Source organism: Heptranchias perlo, unplaced genomic scaffold (assembly GCF_035084215.1).
Source record: "Heptranchias perlo isolate sHepPer1 unplaced genomic scaffold, sHepPer1.hap1 HAP1_SCAFFOLD_1322, whole genome shotgun sequence".
In the NCBI taxonomy this organism is placed as follows: domain Eukaryota; kingdom Metazoa; phylum Chordata; class Chondrichthyes; order Hexanchiformes; family Hexanchidae; genus Heptranchias; species Heptranchias perlo.
This window is the reverse complement of record NW_027138561.1, coordinates 23,127-42,843: the sequence shown is the minus strand read 5'-3', so window position 1 is coordinate 42,843 and position 19,717 is coordinate 23,127. Positions and strand designations below refer to the sequence as shown.

Genomic DNA, 19,717 nt, shown 5'->3' with positions numbered 1-19,717 from the left:
TTAGCTTTTGGTGTAATTATGTTTGTTTTTGCCATGGTGTAAAACTGATACTGGCGTGTCAAACCTTGGATTAATGCATACCTTGAAGCCATTAGTTAACACGTTATTGTGCTGTGTGTGGCTCCGGTTAAATGAAGCAGCTCAAAACAGCCAGGCTTCTTCACATTCTTGCTTGTCGGTGGAACAGAATCTCCTGCCCGAAATTTAAGGAGGAAGGCTGGTAAAGGGGAATACTTTTTTTATTCCAACTACTGGATACTCTGCATACCTGGTGGGTAGCATGTATTCCCACTGGTCTGGCAACTTTTGATGGAGCCTTGAGCCAGTCTGAAGTCACAGTCCCCAAATGCTTTCAGTGGAGCTGCTCCCAAAGCACGCAGGGCTCCTCCCTGTTAGTGAGGTCACCGGAGTGACCCAGGAGCTGGGAAATGACCTGGAGGCGCTCTGTTGCTGTTCCAAGATTTGACATGTTAAATAACAGCAACTCGATATTTTTACAACAGCTTTGAATAAAAAGTTCTCCCACCCCCAATTTTCCTTTTCGTAGCCGTAACGTTTTCAGTGACTAACAAGTTTTTTTAAAAAAAATGAATCAAAAGCCATTTGCTTGTGAAGTTTGTTTGTTTCTTATGGGTACTCTTACTGTTTCTCCAATTAGATTAGCTACCTAGATGCTATACTTGACAGGTCACAGTGGTGTGCTGAACTGCTCTATTCACCACCTTTCACTTCCATACACAGTAGTCCTGGTAACAGCAGAGGATTTGTGGTCTGAATTTTGATGGAATATTGAGATGAAATTTTATAGACTTCAAGTCTTGCAGATATTATTTCACTTTGATTTTACTTTGATTCGCATGCAGTTTGATTTCTGACCTAAAGATTAGATACCTCATTTAGTGGACATTTGACTAGAGTGTGCGACATTCCTCAGGCTTTAGTAGTCTTCGGGGGAAAGAACAGGTCTGAGGGGGTCAGTGTGGCAGTCTCCTTCATGCTTGCTCGCTGAGATCATACACCTTCTGCAGAACAGGTGCCAGCAGCCTGGTAAAACCATTAGTATCGTAAGATAAATTACATGATATTAGAACAGTAATTGGATGCAGAGCTGGCCTCTAGTGATACAGAGTGAAGAGTCAAGGGGTGATGTGGATTTAACTGGTGTAGTAAAAATTAATCGCATGCATGTGTGTGCGTGTGTATGCATGCGTGTGCCAGTGTGTGTGTGTGTGTGTGTGTGTAGAATTTCCACATTCACACCTCCCACTTACAATTACCAGGACTGCAGTTACAATACAGTAAATATATATACGCTAATATATTGCTAGCACTGATATAACATAAATACAAGTTATGCAATCCTTACTAAAAGAAAGCCATTCTACAGGTTTTGTATGGCTCCCTAGGGACTGTTCATATTGTCTTCTGTCCCATCACCATACAAAAGGTATTGTTTCGTTTCCTCCCCTTCTCTCAAATGGGCACTGTAGATAGATGAAAAATCATTTTTATATGTCTAAACTCGCACATGAAGAATGATCACACGTGAGACAAGGTACTGGCAGGCTGCTGACACCTAGCAAGAGTAATACCACCAGGGGAGGAGGGGAAAAAACTGGCAAAAAATTCAAAGTATTATATTTTATAGTATTTCCCAGAACATCCTTTTTGAGAGAAGTCAGATTTGTGTGCCATAAAAAGTTAGAACATGTAATTATATCCTGATCATGCAGTCATTAGCAGCCAGAATTTCAAATTTACTTCATACAAAACAGGAAACTTGTTTCCATCAGGTTTACATTTCTTGGGTTGTTGATGCTTAAGGCCATACAACAGGCTATACTCGGATTACTGTGTACAGCAGTTCATCGCTCAGTAAAATATTTATTGCCCTCGCTCACTAACTCAGGTGCTGAAATCACTCAAATGTACAGTAAATATTAGTTTCAGTAGTTTTCTGCAGGACATCTGAATAACAAAGGTTTGCAGCCTCTTTACAGTTTAGTGTGGGAATATTGAATCATAGAATGTTGGCCTATTGTGCTACTACTGCTAGCTCCCTTGCTAGAGCTTTCTATTGTAATCCTATATCTCTGCTCTTTCTCATATCCATTAATAACTTTATTCTTCATGTGTTTATCTAATTCACCCTTAAATTGATTCAGTTTCAATAGCCATTTGTAAACTATTCCATATCCTAATAGATCTTTGCTTTTAGTATAAATCAAGAGTGTATGTCCCGTTTCGTGTTCACTCGCCTATTGATACCTGAATCCTGAACAATTTAAAGCCTCTTTACAAAGAAAATTTCCTACCAAAAATGGGGAGAGGGTGCAAGGATTTCTTGTTCAGCTGTAAGCAATGGTTAGGAGTTTCTTAGCTCATCAGTAACAATCTGCAGACCCTGCTTGTACAACAGCTATGATAAATTAGGATGTGGAATTGTAGCAGGACTGAATGTATTTAGGTCATCCCTTTAGGCAAACTCTTGACTGTTCCAATCTTCTGCTGGTAATCAGTGCAAATGTTTATGCACTGCCGACAGAAAGCTCCCTGGCATTTTGCAATATCCTGGAAGCCTGCTTTTAACAGCACCAAAAATCTACAAAGGAAGTAAATGTAACAATAGGGTGGAACCATCATCTTTTTGCATCTCCCAGGTTAACCAGATGTTATTATTGAGCATATGGCGAACATTATTTTCCCTAGAGTTCCAGCCAATGGGTCACTAGGGTTGCCAGCCCTCCCGGATTGTCCTGGAGTCTCCAGGAATTAAAGATTAACCTCTCGAGAGGGTAATGAAGAGTCTGTTCGCTTTCATTTGGTGTGGGAAGGCGTTTCACAGCGAGGATGGACAAGTCGAGCGACCGATGGCAATGCAGTTGGACGTGTGGTCATGTGATGACACCTCCTGGAATACATCCAACCATAGTTGGTAACCCTAGTGGTCACCAGTCTCCACACTCAGTTCCCAATTCCAGCCATGCTGTCTTGGGGAGGCCAGGCATTTTGACTTTGGGAGAGGGAAAAGCAAATTTGGATGGATTGCCACTTGGGAACTTAGTCGTGCAAATCCCAGTAGTACAGCATTGACAAAGTCCAGGGAGCAGTTCACCTCTCTGCCTCTCAGCTGCAGTTTGGTGTCTGTTGGTGGAAGACCCAGGGAGGAAACGAGGGAAAATTTCCTTGTACTGCTATTATATCTTATGAAATAGTTGCACCTAAAGAAATGTAATAATGGAATTTAACTTATCCACACACAATAAACACTGGTTTACGGTGACTAAGCCAAATTTGTTCACAGCTCCACCAGTGTTTTGGAGATCACGTTCCCTTTATGCAAATAGTTGGCCTTGATTTTCCAACCACTCAACAGTAACTGTATTTCTGTTGTGTAGATCTTCTGTACCATCAGTTAGATGGAAAACAGGGCCTTTGTTTATTATGTGCCTGGATATCCATTCAAAGGAAAGGTGCCTGATATTCCCCCTGCTGTGCGAGTCCAGTCTGACTGACTAAGAATCATAGAAAGGTTACAGCACGGAAGGAGGCTATTCGACCTATCGAGTCCGCGCCGGCTCTCTGCAAGAGCAATCCAGCTAGTCACACTCCCCCGCCCTATTCCTGTAGCCCAGCAGTTTTTTTCCTTTCACGTACTTATCCAGTTCCCTTTTGAAGGCCATGATTGAATCTGCCTCCACCAGCCCCTCGGGCAGTGCATTCCAAATCCTAACCGCTCGCTGTGTTTTTAAAAAAAGTTTTTCCTCGTGTCACCTTTGGTTCTTTTGCCAATCACCTTAAATCTATGCCCTCTGGCTCTTGACCCTTCTGCCAATGGGAACAGTTTCTCTCTATCTACTTTGTCTAGACCCTTCATGATTTGAATACCTTTATCAAATCTTCTCACAACCTTTTCTGTTTCAAGGAGAACAACCCCAGCTTCTCCAGTCTATCCACGTAACTAAAGTCCCTCATCCCTGGAATCGTTCTAGTAAATCTCTTCTGCACCCTCTCTAAGGCCTTCACATCTTTCCTAAAGTGCGGTGCCCAGAACTGGACACAATACTCCAGTTGTAGCCGAACCAGTGTTTGATAAAGGTTCATCATGACTTCCTTACTTTTGTACTCTATGCCTCTATTTATAAAGCCCAGGATCCCGTATGCTTTTTAACCGCTTTCTCAACCTGCCCTGCCACCTTCAACGATGTGTGTACATATACCCCCAGATCTCTCTGTTCCTTTGCCCCTTTTAGAAGTGTGCCCTTTAGTTTATATTGCCTCTCCTCATTTTTCCTAATGAAATGCATCACCTCACATTTTTCTGCGTTAAATTTCATCTGCCACGTGTCAGCCCATGTCACCAGCCTGTCTGTCACCTTGGAGTCTGTCACTACCCTCCTCACTGTTCACTACCATTCCAAGTTTTGTGTCATCTGCAAATTTTGAAATTGTGCCCTGTACACCCAAGTCCAAGTCATTAATATATATCAAGAAAAGGAGTGGTCCCAGCACCGACCCCTGGGGAACACCACTGTACACCTCCCTCTAATCCGAAAAACAACCATTTACCACTATCCTCTGTTTCCTGTCACTTAGCCAATTTCGTATCCATGCTGCTACTGCCCCTTTTAATCCATGGGCCGCTATCTTGATGACAAATCTACCATGTGACACTTTATCAAATGCCTTTTGAATGTCCATATACACCACATCAACTGCATTGCCCTCATCTACCCTCTCTGTTACCTATCAAAAAACTCATTCAGGTTAGTTAAACACGATTTGCCTTTAACAAGTCCATGCTGGCTTTCTCTAATCAATCTACACTCGTCCACTGACTGTTAATTCTGTCCCTGATTATCGTTTCTAAAAGTTTCCCCACCTCCGAGGTTAAACTGACTGGCCTATAGTTGCTGGGTTTACCTTTACACCCTTTTTTTGAACAAAGGTGTAACATTTGCAATTCTCCAGTCCTTTGGCACCTCCCCTGTATCTAAGGAACTAGTTCCAATCCTGCCTGAATGGTAATGTGCTAACAGTACTTCATTTTTTTGGTCAGCTCATTTGCATCAGTACTCACAGATCCAATGTAGATCCGTGCAAATCTAACAAGCAGATTGGTAGTGGGAACAGAAATTTGCGTGTAAGTGATATATAAAGAATGGGGACAACAAAAGGCATCCCAACCCATTAGTAACCCTTGCCCAGACTGAGGAGCAGCGGATTAAGACGTGACAAAGAAAATTGAAGAGAAAGGAAGGCTTGAGGCCTCAGCAGAACGATTCTGTCACTAGCTGCACTCGCCCTATGGTATATGTTAGCAGTGGATATCCCTTTAGCACAGCCATGCAGCTGCCGAACTCTGAAGACACTTCCCTGCAGCCATTGCAGGTAGTACGACCACTGCCAAAGGAAAATAGGGCTGGTAACATCCTGGCAGGTGCAGCCAATCAAACAGTGCAGGCTAATGATCACCTTGGCATGTCTTCCTTCATGCAACACCATATAGACGAGGCCTTGTTTTAACGTCTCATCTGAAAGACGGCACTTCCGACAGTGCAGCGTTCCCTCGGTATGGGGACTGGAGTGTCAGCCTAGATTATGTGCTCAAGCCTCTGGAGTGGGACTTGAACCCACAACCTTCTGACTCAGAGGCATGAGTGCTACCCACTGAGCCATCAGCTGACACCTTACTGTGAAGGGGGTGTTTCTGAAGAACAATGCAGCACAACAATTAGTCAGGCATGCACACAGATTCATGCCATCAGGCCTGCTGTTGGAATTGGAACCTCTACATGCACTATCTGTCCGCCAAAGCAAAGTCTAGTCACCTCTGTCGGTAGACATGGATGGGCATGGAGCACCTCTCGTGCATCCTGACTGGCCTGGCATCCCTTTGGGTAATTCTGTTCCTCTTCCCAATACCTCACATAGGGGATTCCCATTGGCAAACCCCAGTGGCAATCAGTAAATGTGCTGTGGACAAAAAATAATTAAAACATTTGGCTCAAAGGCTCATAAGAACCACAGGGCTAGGAGGAAAAAATGAAAATGGGTCAGAAATGGCCTCAAAACTCTAAAAATAATCTTTTTAGCTATTTAAATGTAATTACCTCTGCTGCTCAGGGCCTGGCATCCCCTGGCCGTACAGTTACATTGGCGTTGATTTCAGTTGCTGTAGACGCTGTGTTAAAGGCACAAAAGAAATGAAGCTCGTGCCTGTTTCAGGTGGGAGTTTCCTTTGCCTGACCCCTCCCTTAACCCCAGCACACTGGAAATGCAAAAACTGGTGGAGCGTCTAAGAGGATTGGTCTGTTCAGTAGCCACATCCCGTCATGGATGCATTTAGTTCTCTTGAGGGTTCTTATCCACCTTTGTTACAGTACTGAATATAAATAGAATTTGAAACTTGTGAATCTGAACCCACAGGATTATTTCCTTCCCATTTATTATTCAGGAAGTATTCATAGGTGTACCTATCATAACTAAATACAGTACAAGTTCCTATTCAACACAAGTGGCTTTTTATTGTAGTATACACAAAATAGTTGAGGCAGCGTGTGTAAATGTAGCTACAGTGTGTGTAGCAAAACGTAGGTTCGATCCTGGGATCAGGATCCTTGTCTTTGATCTCCGGTTGTCCAATGAGAGAGTTTCCACTAACATTGGACTGTACAATAAACAGCCCACAGTAGTCAATCACAAAGATCAAATAAACCATTAAACACCTCTACAACCAACACTCAAGTGAAGTGAAGGGAATAGGTTAGTAAAAAAAAATGTTTCTGTGAACTGTAGCAAGATTGTCAAATGCTAAAGGAAGTATTATACTCCTCCCCAAACCACTGTAAATGTTGGCATCTCCACAGCAGTAGGGTTGGGCCCAGTGCATAGTCACACCACAGGAAGTCTCAAACACTTGCCAATGGGAAGTAATGAACCAAACTCTGGGGCACCGACACTTGACTGCTCCCTGTTGCTGTGGTTTTCTGTGTCTGAGGCACTGCCCCAGCCATTGGTTCACAAGCTACGCAAGGAATGTAGCCGGAAGTTCGTTGTGTACTGCGGATTCTTCAGTTTCATTTTCCTTGTCTTTATCCTTGATGTGCAATTATGTCGGGATGCTTCAGGCAGATGCTACAAAGCTGAAGTTCCAAGGAAGCAGCCTAGGGGGAAACGAGCTACCAACCTCTGATATTGAACTATATTAAATTGATTTTCTATATTTGCAGCACTAACATTGGTTATTGGGGATCTAAAGGCATGATCAAGGAGAAGAGGTGAGTTGATTTTTGTTTGGCAAGGGTATTAAGGGTTACGGAACCCAGGCAGGTAGATGGAATTAAGATTCGGATCAGTCATGATCTAATTGAATGGTGTAACAGGTTCGAGGTGCTGAATGGCCTCCTCCTGTTCCTATGTTGAGTTAGTATTTAAGTTACAGAAATGCATTTGATATATTAAAAATTCAGTCTTTGGAATATAGGGAGTCTCTGTTGTAGGTTGTTATGAAAGATGCACTTTGCTTTCAAATAATTTGTTGTCTGATGAGCATGACTGTCTTGGTAATTGCTTTTCAGAAGCATCACCTGCATCATTTTGCCAAGATGCAGCATAGTCATCATATAGTATATGTCATTTATATGTCCATTTGTGAATCGGCTCTGCAGGCATAGAGGCCGAGAACCAGAGCAGAAGGTTAAGGGGTTGAAGGCAAAACAAATTGAGGGCATGAACAGCAGCATAAAGGCCAACACAAAACTAGAGGGAAAGACAAATGGAAGAGCGAGAGATCGTGGAAGCCTGTAAGAAACTGAAACAAAGTTTTTAAAAACAAATAATAATGATTGATAAAATACAATATTATAGCCTTTTAAGAAACATAATTAGTAAATCTTCTCTAATAAAGCACTGACACATCAACATACTAGTGCTGGCTTGATGTCAGGTTTATTAGCTTCATTGGGTAGGGACAGGTTGTTGGGGATCGGATTCTTTCCTCAAATTGGTGTAGAGTGTCGGTCTAAACACTTCCTCTGGTGAGCTGTATCTTAGTCCCTTTGCTCCCTCTGCTTTCACTGTTCTCTGTTTCTCACTTCTACTACCCTTTAGTAAACATTGTTCTCTGTTTTTGGGTTCCGTTAATACTTACAACCTGATAGTGGGATGCTGTAAGGAGTATCTATAAATTCAAACAAGCTGTGTTAAACGTGAGTTTTGTTAATAGGACTTGGACTGTGTTTTAAAAATAAAGTCAAGTGCAACACAACATATAACATCGTTTTTAAAAAAAAAACTCTCAACCAATCTTGGTGAAATCAGTTACTATACCATATTGTAAACATTTTAGTATATTTTGTTTAAAGTTTTTATTATATATAAAGTTAATTAGGCAGACCTTCAACTGAATATCCTTTTATCACTCCAGCTGTTATAATTTTTGATTTTTTTTCTCTATAGTTTCACAGCAGTTAGTTGACCTTGTTGACTATGATCTGGAAGCTGTACCTCTTCAGAAATATGCCCTTGCAGAATTGTGAGACTCAAAAGATTAATAATTGTCATTAGTTGCAGTAACCTGCTTACAGGATTAACCGTAGTCCTGTGCTGCAATACCACTCTCCTCAGTGGAACATCAAACACAGACCAGAGTGTTTTCCAGCTCAAGCAACAACTGTATATTTATTTTTCAATTAAATGGAAATACAAAGCACAAAAGAAAATAAATACTATTGAATGCAAATATGAAATGGAAATATACGTGAGCTAAGACCGTAAAGGGTTTATTCTTTTTGAGTTACGTCTTTGGGTGGATAATGACACAATCTCTGGATTGGAAAATTTTACCCATCTTGACCTGTCATTCCATTTCAGCATTAGTGTAGATCAGAATTGTATTGTGATGTGTGCAATGGAAGCCTCATGTCACGGAGTCCTCCTGTCCCAGCAAATCCCAGAACTCAGTATGGACTGCTGAACTGAAAACCTTATGGTTTTTAATTTGACAGTCGCAGCTATCCTTCCTAAGAAATCCTTTTGCAGCAAGAGAAAATGAAATGCTTTCTGATCAGCATATGAGGTTACTTTTGGATGCTTGTAGTTTGATTCTTAGGAAACCGTTTTTTACGTTTAATAACATCCAGTGACCCACTGAAGCTGAGATGCATTTTCATCTGCAAAGCAATGGACCATTTACATGTTTGCAGACAACCATGATGGACCCCCACTAGTTCGTTCAGGAAACAGGAAATTTTGCGATTTAAAAACAGTGCCCATCATCTGCACTATACTTTAAACTGACACAAGCAGATCCATACCAGCTAACATGCACACATCATTTGATGTAGTAGTTTAGATCCAGACTGCTGCGATAGTTTCTTTAACAAGAAAGAAACATGTCCTTTTCCCAGGAAAATTATATGCACCGTCCAAAATGAATCATCTAAATGAGATGGAGATGATTCAGTGTCAAGTCAGTAGTTTATCATGATGGTGAAAACACATTGCTCATCCAGTATTATTTCGAGGATGGTTTACTGTATCTGAATTGTTGGTTGACAGAATATTCAATTACAATAGCTAACTGGTTGAAGGAAGCTTACTTGTATCAGAATATAATTGGCATTTTGATAGCACCCTCCCCCTGCCCCCGTCACTGTTGTGCAAAGAGAACGTGTTTAAATAAGAAGACTGAGGACTAACAAAATGTCTCGAAAACCCTGGCTATTTTTTTATGCCTTGCTTCCCTCCCTAGGCAGGATTGCTAACTAGGAATTGAACCTTGTCTGTATGGCTAGTCAAACACATCTAAATCATCTTAAATCTTTAAGGGCATGTATTCTTATCCCCCTCCAAAAAAAATCATGGCAATGTAAGGTTCTTGCTGCAATTGTAAATGACTAACTATTGCGTTAAAGAAAGAAAATCAATTTATATAACACCTTTTCATGTCCCAAATCACTCCACCTACAGCAAATTACTTTTTGACATGCAGTAACTGTGGTGTGTAGGTAAATGCAGCAGCCGTCTTGCACCCAGTGAGCTCCCACAAACAGCAATGCAATGAAGGACCAGTTATTCTATCTTTGGCGGTTACGGTTGAGGGAGAAATGTTGTTTAAGATAGCGAGGGAATTCCATGCTCTTCGAATAGTGCCATGGGATTTTTAACATTCACCTGAGCCATTGGGACAGGCAGAAGGGGCCGGATTTAACATATCATCCGAGAGATGGCATCTCCAAAATGCAGTACTTCCTCAGTACTAGTGTAATTTAAAGGGGCACAGTCTTTTTGAAGAGGTGATTGGCAGACTTTTTATTCTTCTCATTTTCATATTTTGCCTAAATTGATACTCTGCTATTCTCCTTCCCACAGTTGGGTCGATTTTGACTGCCTTTGCCTGGCGTTAACAGGATGGTAATGGCCTCAAGAAGGGGTGGGTAGCCTCATCGCCCCTGTTAACACCAGCGACAACACCGGCTCTATATTGAAAGGGTCCTACTACTGGGTGTGCAAAGTGCCCGCCCATTTCAGGCCATCGCCCCCTTTTTAATTTGGAAACCGGGGTCCTATTTACGTCACAGGACCCAATTTCTATTGTGGGTCGTAATTGGTTAGAAGCGTGCCCAGTGCAGGCTGCGACCAGTTCCACGGATGATGGAATTGAAGAGGCTTTCCTCTGGGTGGCGGCTGCCCTGGGACCCCTACCTTCAGGATGCCTAGTTGGTGTCCCCGCAGCTCGCCTGCCAGATTCAAGTGAGGCCGGGTTTCAAAATCGCGGTGGGCGGGCCTTTTTGCCACCGGAATGGGCGACCGACCAGCGCGTTCCACCGATTGGACGATCAAAAGTCAAACTCGTCCCTCAGTGCCTCTTTGAAGATGCATGTTGCCACATACTCCAAACAGTTAAGCAAAGGAGTTTTCTTCCTATGTTCTCTGATATGTATTCACTGAACTTACAGTCCATGGGAAAAAGTTTGTCCTTGAGATGCAGCTACAATTAGTTTTAGTGCCAGCAGGATGTGAAGCATTTAAGAGCAGCTATCTAAAGTGGAACGATTGCAATTTGTATATCGGAGCTGCATTCAAGTTTTGTGTGTCCATTTGTGTGTGACTGACTTGCCATAAGTTACTTGTTTGTGGGCTCACAGCATATGACTTTTCTACATGTGTGAAAAAAGTGCCAATTTCTTATACAACCTTGACTGGGGCAGTAATGGTATTGCCGTTCCCCTTTGTATGCAAGCGTGACCAAAGTAAGTGACCTCGTTGTGGCTGTCCTGACTTATTGCATCGAACAGAACTGGATGTTGCTCTATTTTTGACATGACTGTTACAGATCAAACTTGCCACTAACCTGTGCCCCAGCGGACCATCCTCAGCATCTCAGTGCCGACACAAAACCTCACACACATTAAGTGACCTTCTGATTTTTACCACGTGGACCTGTTGGATCCCAAAATGGCATGGGATCAAATTATGGCTGTAAGCTTGTGTCATTACAATTATGATTAAGGATTAGATTTAACCATGGTAACCGTGGCAGTTTGCCATTATGTAAGTCGGGATGGTCTTAGCAAGAAGGCTGTAAAATTGACTTTATTTTAAAGCAAACTGCACTATTTGAAGGTACAAAGCATTTTGTTTATATTCAAGAAGCTATCTCTTGAAATGACAAATGACCCAGTGATATTTTACCACACGATCTGTGCAGATTTTGCAGGAAAATCTAGGAGCTCTAGACAATTGATGGATCAGTCATTTTGCAGTGTGTTTTGTGGGGCGGGGGATTGGTTGAGTCTCAATGTGTATGTTGACTTATTATTTGAAAGTTAACATATTCCATTGGCAGTCCACTTGATCTCAATTTTTATACACTTGTTATTGATGAATTTTTATGCAGAAAAGCAAAACAAATCTGGGGTCTGAAAATCAAATGGGGACAGGCAACAATGTAGGAAAAATGCCAAAGTGCACAATGCAAGATATAAAACTGCTAATAGCAGGGTCGTGTTATGGACCTCATTATTTTAATAGGAAATTGCTGTATTTGTAGGGGTTTCTACATAAAGCCAGCTTGATATTTGACACCCTTTTTATGGCCTTTCTAATGTGCAGTACAAAATTGATTACTGCTTTAGCATGTTATGTAATTTCCTCCATTGAGCTATTAAAGCCCTTCCCAATATTGCAGATGAATGTACAATCTTCTGAGGTTTTGCATCAAACACTAAGATTTATTGCAAGTCCTCCAACTTCAAGCACCAGGCATTTAAGAAATGGTGCATGGACCTCCCTAAAGCAATGCACAGTAAACACCTTACCTTACGTGAAAGGAATCTGGCTTCAAGACTGTGCAGTTTTATACAATCTGATGGACTTGGGCTATAGACATCAGCTCAGTGGGAGTCATAAGACTGCAGAATGAAATGCGATGGGGAGGAAGAATCCCACCTACATCAGGAAACAAGCTGAAATATGACAACCCTGTCACTATCCAGAAAATTAACTGATGTTTATGGCTGGCTGCCAGTTTTATTACATGGAGCAAACACCAGAAACACAACAGTTCAAAACTAATTACCTAAATATATTGTATCATAAGAAAAGATCAAAAATTGATTTGGCTGATTTATATTTAATTAAAAAAATGCATCGTTCTCTCCTCACTTTATTTATTTATTTATTTATTTATTTTTTGACCCCACTTTACTTTTTAATTATCTGCCAGTTCTCTGATCTGCAAGCTCCTGTTAGGTGTGTGATAGTGGTCTGGGATGAACTGCTCTACAGATCTTTCACTTCCTTTGTTCGATACCTTCTCCTGATAAAACAAGTCACGATTGGGCTCGAATCCTAATGCTCCATCTATGCTGGAGTATTTATAAGTTGCATCACACAGCAGAATGAGATTTGTGCTCCTTAGCTATTTCTAACACATGTTTTAGGTGGTGAGTAAAATGTTTGATTTTTATCTGTGCGGTTTAATTGCAGAATTTCGTGGTGGAAGCTGATGATCTGGTGCCTATCAGTGAACTGGGTCGAGGAGCGTATGGAGTGGTGGAGAGAGTACGGCACACACCCAGTGGAACCATAATGGCAGTGAAGGTATTGGCCTCGATCCTCTTTGCTGAAGTTAGATATTATAAAGAAAAGTTATGGGCACAATCTTAAAACTCGAGCTAGGCCATTCAGGAGTGAAATCAGGAAGCACTTATTCATTGCAAAGGTTAGTGCAAATCTGGAACACTCTCCAAAAAGCTGTTTGAAATTTTCAAGACTGAGATAGATAGATTTTTGTTAGGCAGGGATACAGAGGGATATGGAGCAAAGGTGGGTAAATGGAGTTGAGGTACAGATTAGCCATGACCTAACTGAATGGCTGTACAGGCTCGAGGAGCTGAATGGTCTACCCCTGTTCTTGTGTTGAGGAAGTAGAGTAGAATTTTTTTATCAACTTGCAACTTCATATCCAATTAGAGGGTGAGAAGGTTGATTCTCAAACAAGCGTACTGAGCTTGAATAAAGGAGACTATGATGGTATGAGAGCGGAATTGATTAAAGTGGACTGGGAAAATAGATTAAAGGGTAAGACGGTACATGAGCAGTGGTGTTCATTTAGGGAGTTATTTTACAACTTTCAAAATAAATATATTCCACTGAGGAAAAAAGGGTGTAAAAGGAATGACAGCCACCCGTGGCTAAGTAAAGAAATCAAGGATAGTATCCGACGAAAAACAAGGACATATAAGGTAGCCAAACTTAGTGGGAGGATAGAAGATTGGGAATTCTTCAAAAGACAGCAAAAAGTAACTAAAGGATTGATTAAGAAAGGGAAGTTAGATTATGAAAAGAAATTAGCAAAAAATATAAAAACAGATAGCAAGAGTTTCTATAGTTATATAAAAAGAAAAAGGGTGGCTAAGGCAAACATAGGTCCCTTAGAGGATGAGACCGGGAAATTAATGGTGGGAAACATGGAGATGGCAAAAATGCTGAACAAATATTTTGTTTCAGTCTTTACAGTAGAGGACACTAAGAATATCCCAACACTGGACAAACAGGGGACTCTCGGGGGGGAGGAGCTAAATACGATTAAAATCACTCAAGAGATGGTACTCAGTAAAATAATGGGACTCAAGGCGGATAAATCCCCTGGACCTGATGGCTTCCATCCTAGGGTCTTGAGGGAAGTGGCAGTAGGGAATGTGGATGCTTTGGTGATAGTTTTCCAAAATTCCCTGGACTCAGGAGAGGTCCCGGCAGATTGGAAAACTGCTAATGTAACACCGTTATTTAAAAAGGGTAGTAGGCAGAAGGCTGGAAATTATAGGCCAGTTAGCTTAACATCTGTGGTGGGTAAAATTTTGGAGTCTATTATTAAGGAGACAGTAACGGAACATTTAGATAAGCATAATTTAATAGGACAAAGTCAGCATGGCTTTATGAAGGGGAAGTCATGTCTGACAAATTTGCTTGAGTTCTTCGAGGATATAACGTATAGGGTGGATAAAGGGGAACCAGTGGACGTAGTGTATTTAGACTTCCAGAAGGCATTCGACAAGGTGCCACATAAAAGATTATTACTTAAGATAAAAAATCACGGGATTGGGGGTAATATTCTGGCATGGGTGGAGGATTGGTTATCGAACAGGAAGCAGAGAGTTGGGATAAATGGTTCATTTTCGGACTGGCAACCAGTAACCAGTGGTGTTCCACAGGGGTCGGTGCTGGGTCCCCAACTCTTTACAATCTATATTAACGATTTGGAGGAGGGGACCGAGTGCAACATATCAAAATTTGCAGATGATACAAAGATGGGAGGGAAAGTAGAGAGTGAGGAGGACATAAAAAACCTGCAAGGGGATATAGACAGGCTGGGTGAGTGGGCGGAGATTTGGCAGATGCAATATAATATTGGAAAATGTGAGGTTATGCACTTTGGCAGGAAAAATCAGAGAGCAAGTTATTTTCTTAATGGCGAGAGACTGGAAAGTACTGCAGTACAAAGGGATCTGGGGGTCCTAGTGCAAGAAAATCAAAAAGTTGGTATGCAGGGGCAGCAGGTGATCAAGAAAGCCAACGGAATGTTGGCTTTTATTGCTAGGGGGATAGAATATAAAAACAAGGAGGTATTGCTGCAGTTATATAAGGTATTGGTGAGACCGCACCTGGAATACTGCATACAGTTTTGGTCTCCATACTTAAGAAAAGACATACTTGCTCTCGAGGCAGTACAAAGAAGGTTCACTCGGTTAATCCCGGGGATGAGGGGGCGGACATATGAGGAGAGGTTGAGTAGATTGGGACTCTACTCATTGGAGTTCAGAAGAATGAGAGGCGATCTTATTGAAACATATAAGATTGTGAAGGGTCTTGATCGGGTGGATGCGGTAAGGATGTTCCCAAAGATGGGTGAAACTAGAACTAGGGGGCATAATCTTAGAATAAGGGGCTGCTCTTTCAAAACTGAGATGAGGAGAAACTTCTTCACTCAGAGGGTGGTAGGTCTGTGGAATTTGCTGCCCCAGGAAGCTGTGGAAGCTACATCATTAGATAAATTTAAAACAGAAATAGACAGTTTCCTAGAAGTAAAGGGAATTAGGGGTTATGGGGAGCGGGCAGGAAATTGGACATGAAGCTGAGTTCGGATCGGTCAATGCCCTGTGGGTGGCGGAGAGGGCCCAGGGGCTATGTGGCCGGGTCCTGCTCCGACTTCTTGTGTTCTTTAGATTTGTGGTTGGGATCAGATCAGCCATGATCTTATTGAATGGCGGAGCAGGCTCGAGGGGCCGATTGGCCTACTCCTGCTCCAATTTCTTATGTTCTTATGTTCATACTTTCCTTTCATATGTCCACTTTTTAATTCATGCCCTGTATTTCCCATTTGTATTCTTCCGCTCAGAATCTAAATAGCTTATTCTTCCATCTACGACTTACATCGATTCTCCGCAAGAAATTTTGTCAGAATCTGGGTTTGTTTTGCATATAACAGCTAAAACGCAAATGAAGGCTTTTAATGTATTTTCACGGTCTCTGTGTTCTTGATTTAGCATTTTTAAAATGGATATATGGCACGAGGTAATTAAATAGACTAATCAAAAGCTTAAAATCCCACTGTCAGATTAACTATAGGAGACTCTTGATTCTCAATGGTTGGGGTGCTCCTCCATTATGATGGGTAATTGTGATGCCACTGTATCTCCTTTATTTCATTAAATTGTCTTTCAGATCTAATTTTTTGTATTCTTTTGTTTTTATTTAATTCTGCGTTCCTTTCCCTTTATCAGTCATCATTTGTTACCATTTTAAGTTCTTCTCTTTTTCCTTAACCTTTTTAATCACCATTTCTTACGCCCTCTTCATATTTTGTTTTTGTTTTGTCCAGTTTCCTCTATGTTCTGAGCTCTTTCCTGATATAACAGAAACTCTGAATATATTTTAAGTTGTTCTGGTTTTATATTTGTCTCTGCCAACTTATTTAATAATTCTGGGTGCCATCTAGTGGTATGAAAATAGAATTCCTTGCAATGAGCTCGGAATCTCACAACCAGTAATGCATGATGAGACGCTCAGGATGCAGGATGGGTCCTGAAGGATGGAACAATTATTACTGCTCTTCTGCATTATGTGAGCAACAATATATATTTAAAAACCAATGAATGCATTTCAATTAGCATTGAGCAGATTTCATTAGAAGTGCCCCCTCAGTCTGCAGAATGTTGCACTATTCCGAAACCCACAGTTCTTTCACTTAGCTAATGTGTAATATTTTAGTTATCAGACGCACTGCAGTTCAGGTATTGTCATGAAGCATATTTAATTATACCACACAAAAATATAATGAGCTGCTCAGAGGGGAGATGATCTGGAATGCACTGCCTGAAAGGGTGGTGGATATATACTTGAATAGGAAAAATTTGCAGGACTATGGGGAAAGAGCAGGGGGAGTGGGACCAATTAGGTAGCTCTTTCAAAGAGCTGACACAGGTACGATGGGCTGAATGGCCTCCTTCTGTAACTGTAAGATTCAATGATATTGATTCAGCGCCACATTGGAGTTCCTTTTTTTCTGCAAATGCTGTTGAGTTCAGCGTCATTTGCAATGTTTGTGACTCCACATTTGTTGAACGGTAGTAAATAACACTCAGCACAGAAACTGTCGCCTTTTGTATTGTGTGACTGAATCTTTACTTTTGAGGTAATACAGAGCACATTGTTCAAAAATCATCACTGAGAAAGGAGAATTCCTATTTTACTGGTCTTTTTAAAAAAAAATACAGCTAGGAAAAAAGGGAGGTATGTGGTAATGTGTCTGCCCACAGACTTTCTAGCAGAGAGTCACGGGTGATTGATGGAAACCTCCCAATTGATTTTTTTTTTCCCTTCTCCTTTCCTTACCCTAGAGGCACTAAGCCAAATTGCAGCACCCTGACCACCGCTGGATTGTCTAAGATCCACTACATTCAGCACAAGCCAAGGATTGCAAACACAAACAAAAAATTAAATTGTGGGAGTGGTGTAGCTTTAAGTCAAATTGACAGAAATTTCATCACCTCATCATCTCCGCAAGGTGGCCAAGCAGGGAGATAGTGTGCTAATTCAATGCAATCGTTGCGTTTCTAATTCCCATAAATCAGCTAACATTGTTGCAATAAATGTAGACTGCATAAATAATTAATTCTCCTCTTTTTCTGTTCTCCAGTTTATTAAGCAAACACACAACTCTGTTCCGTGCATTTGCTGGCAAAAGCAGCTGGGTTTGCTCCGTCTCATTGCTCTCCAGTTAACTTGTGTTCCCTGTCTCCTGTTGTACTGTGTTTGCTTGGTACCGGACAAGCTTTTCAGCTCCCAGAGTATGATTAATTGTTTTTAATAATTGCTAGGAACATTCAGTTACAAGAATAACGGGTTGTCACGGCCCTCTTTAGTTTCTTGCCAGGATTGGGCTGCCACCACTCCCATCCTTTACTGTTTTGAGGGCACTGCAGAGTTCATACGGAAAAAAATAAATATTTGACTCAAATATTTGAGGAAGGATCCCCTTTTGTTGGCCCAACTAGGCAAAGTGCATGAAGCCATCCCAGATATTTGGTGTTTTATTATCTCATTGAGTCATTATGTTGAACTGGTTTCAGATGGTATTTATATGCTTTGTCCATTCTTGTACTAAAAGATCACCATAGAAAATTAGCCTTCACCCTGGCGTGCAAAAAAGTACCTACCTCCTATACCTCTGAATCTTGATAGCCCTTGATAGGGAGGGCGAGTTAACCCTGATTTATGATTTCTCTCATCGACATTTCAGGGATAATCTCAGCATTTTGGTCTCCAAACTCACAATGGTGTCGTCTCCCCACCAGTGTGTTTTGAATATGGTAAGCCCACTGACTTGGTCTTCTAGTGAGTTGGCAGTAAGCTGAGCTTTTTTGCTGATTCTTTGTTTCTAAACACTGTCGCAAGAAGCTTCTTTTACAGGCACCAAAGGAACACTGTGACCTGGGCAACTCTGGCCCTTCTGTTCTAGAGGTTCTTTGAAGTCAGCCTTCATGGTTTGTTGTGTTTCTCTGCACTTTGGAAAATACTCAAAACTGGCAAATGCTATTCGAAGTCAGCTCAATTGGATGTAGGAACAGGAATAGGTCATTTAGCCCCTCAAGTTTGTTCTGCCATTCAGTGAGATCATGGCTGATCTGTGACCTAACTCCATATACCCACTTTGGTTCCATATCCCTTAATACCTACGGTTAACAAAAATCTATCAATCTCTGATTTAAAATTAACAATTGATCCAGCATCAACTGCCATTTGCAGAAGTGTTTAACTAACCTGATAGAGTGTTTTGATGAGGTAACAGAGAGGGTAGATGAGGGCAATGCAGTTGATGGACTTTCAAAAGGCGTTTGATAAAGTGCCGCCTGGTAGGCTTGACATCAAGATTGCGGCCCATAGAATAAAGGGGGCAGTAACAACACGGATACACAATTGGCTAAATGACAGGAAACAGAGTAGTGGTAAACAGTTGTTTTTCGGACTAGAGGGAGGTTTACAGTGGTGTTCCCCAGGGGTCGGAGCTGGGACCACTGCTTTTCTTGATATATATTGATGACTTGGACTTGGGTGTACAGGGCACAATTTCAAAATTTGCAGATGACACAAAACTTGGAAGGTTAATAAACAGTGAGGTGGATAGTGATCGACTTCAAGACGACATAGACAGGCTGGTGGTACGGGCAGACACATGGCAGATGAAATTTAACGTAGAAAAATGTGAAGTGATACATTTTGGTAGGAAAAACGAGGAGAGGCAATATAAACTAGAGGGCACAACCCCTAAAAGGGGTACAGGAACAGAGAGATCTGGGGTATATGTGCACAAATTGTTGAAGGTGGCAGGGTAGATTAAGAAAAAAGCATACGGGATCCAGGGCTTTATAAATAGAGGCATAGAGTACAAAAGTATGGAAGTCATGATGAACCTTTATGAAACACTGGTTCGGCCACAACTAGAGTATTGTGTCCAGTTCTGGGCACCGCACTTCAGGAAAGATGTGAAGGCCTCAGAGAGGGTGCAGAAGAGACTTACTAGAATGATTCCGGGATGAGGGACTTTAGTTATGTGGACAGACTGGAGAATCTGGGGTTGTTCTCCTTGGAACAGAGAAGGTTGCGAGGAGATTTGATAGAGTTATTCAAAATGGTGAAGGATCTAGACAGA

At 41.5% G+C, this 19,717-nt stretch overlaps 1 protein-coding gene across 1 annotated transcript in view; it reads left to right on the top strand.

Moving 5' to 3' along the window:
- Positions 1-7,255: 7,255 nt before the first annotated feature.
- Positions 7,256-19,717, top strand: part of LOC137308515 (dual specificity mitogen-activated protein kinase kinase 3) — a 34,697-nt gene continuing 22,235 nt past the window's right edge. The window contains exons 1-2 of the mRNA XM_067977171.1: positions 7,256-7,280; positions 12,994-13,107. Coding sequence (XP_067833272.1) covers positions 13,096-13,107 — 12 coding nt within the window. The 5' untranslated portion in view covers positions 7,256-7,280; positions 12,994-13,095. The remainder of the gene's footprint in view (positions 7,281-12,993; positions 13,108-19,717) is intronic.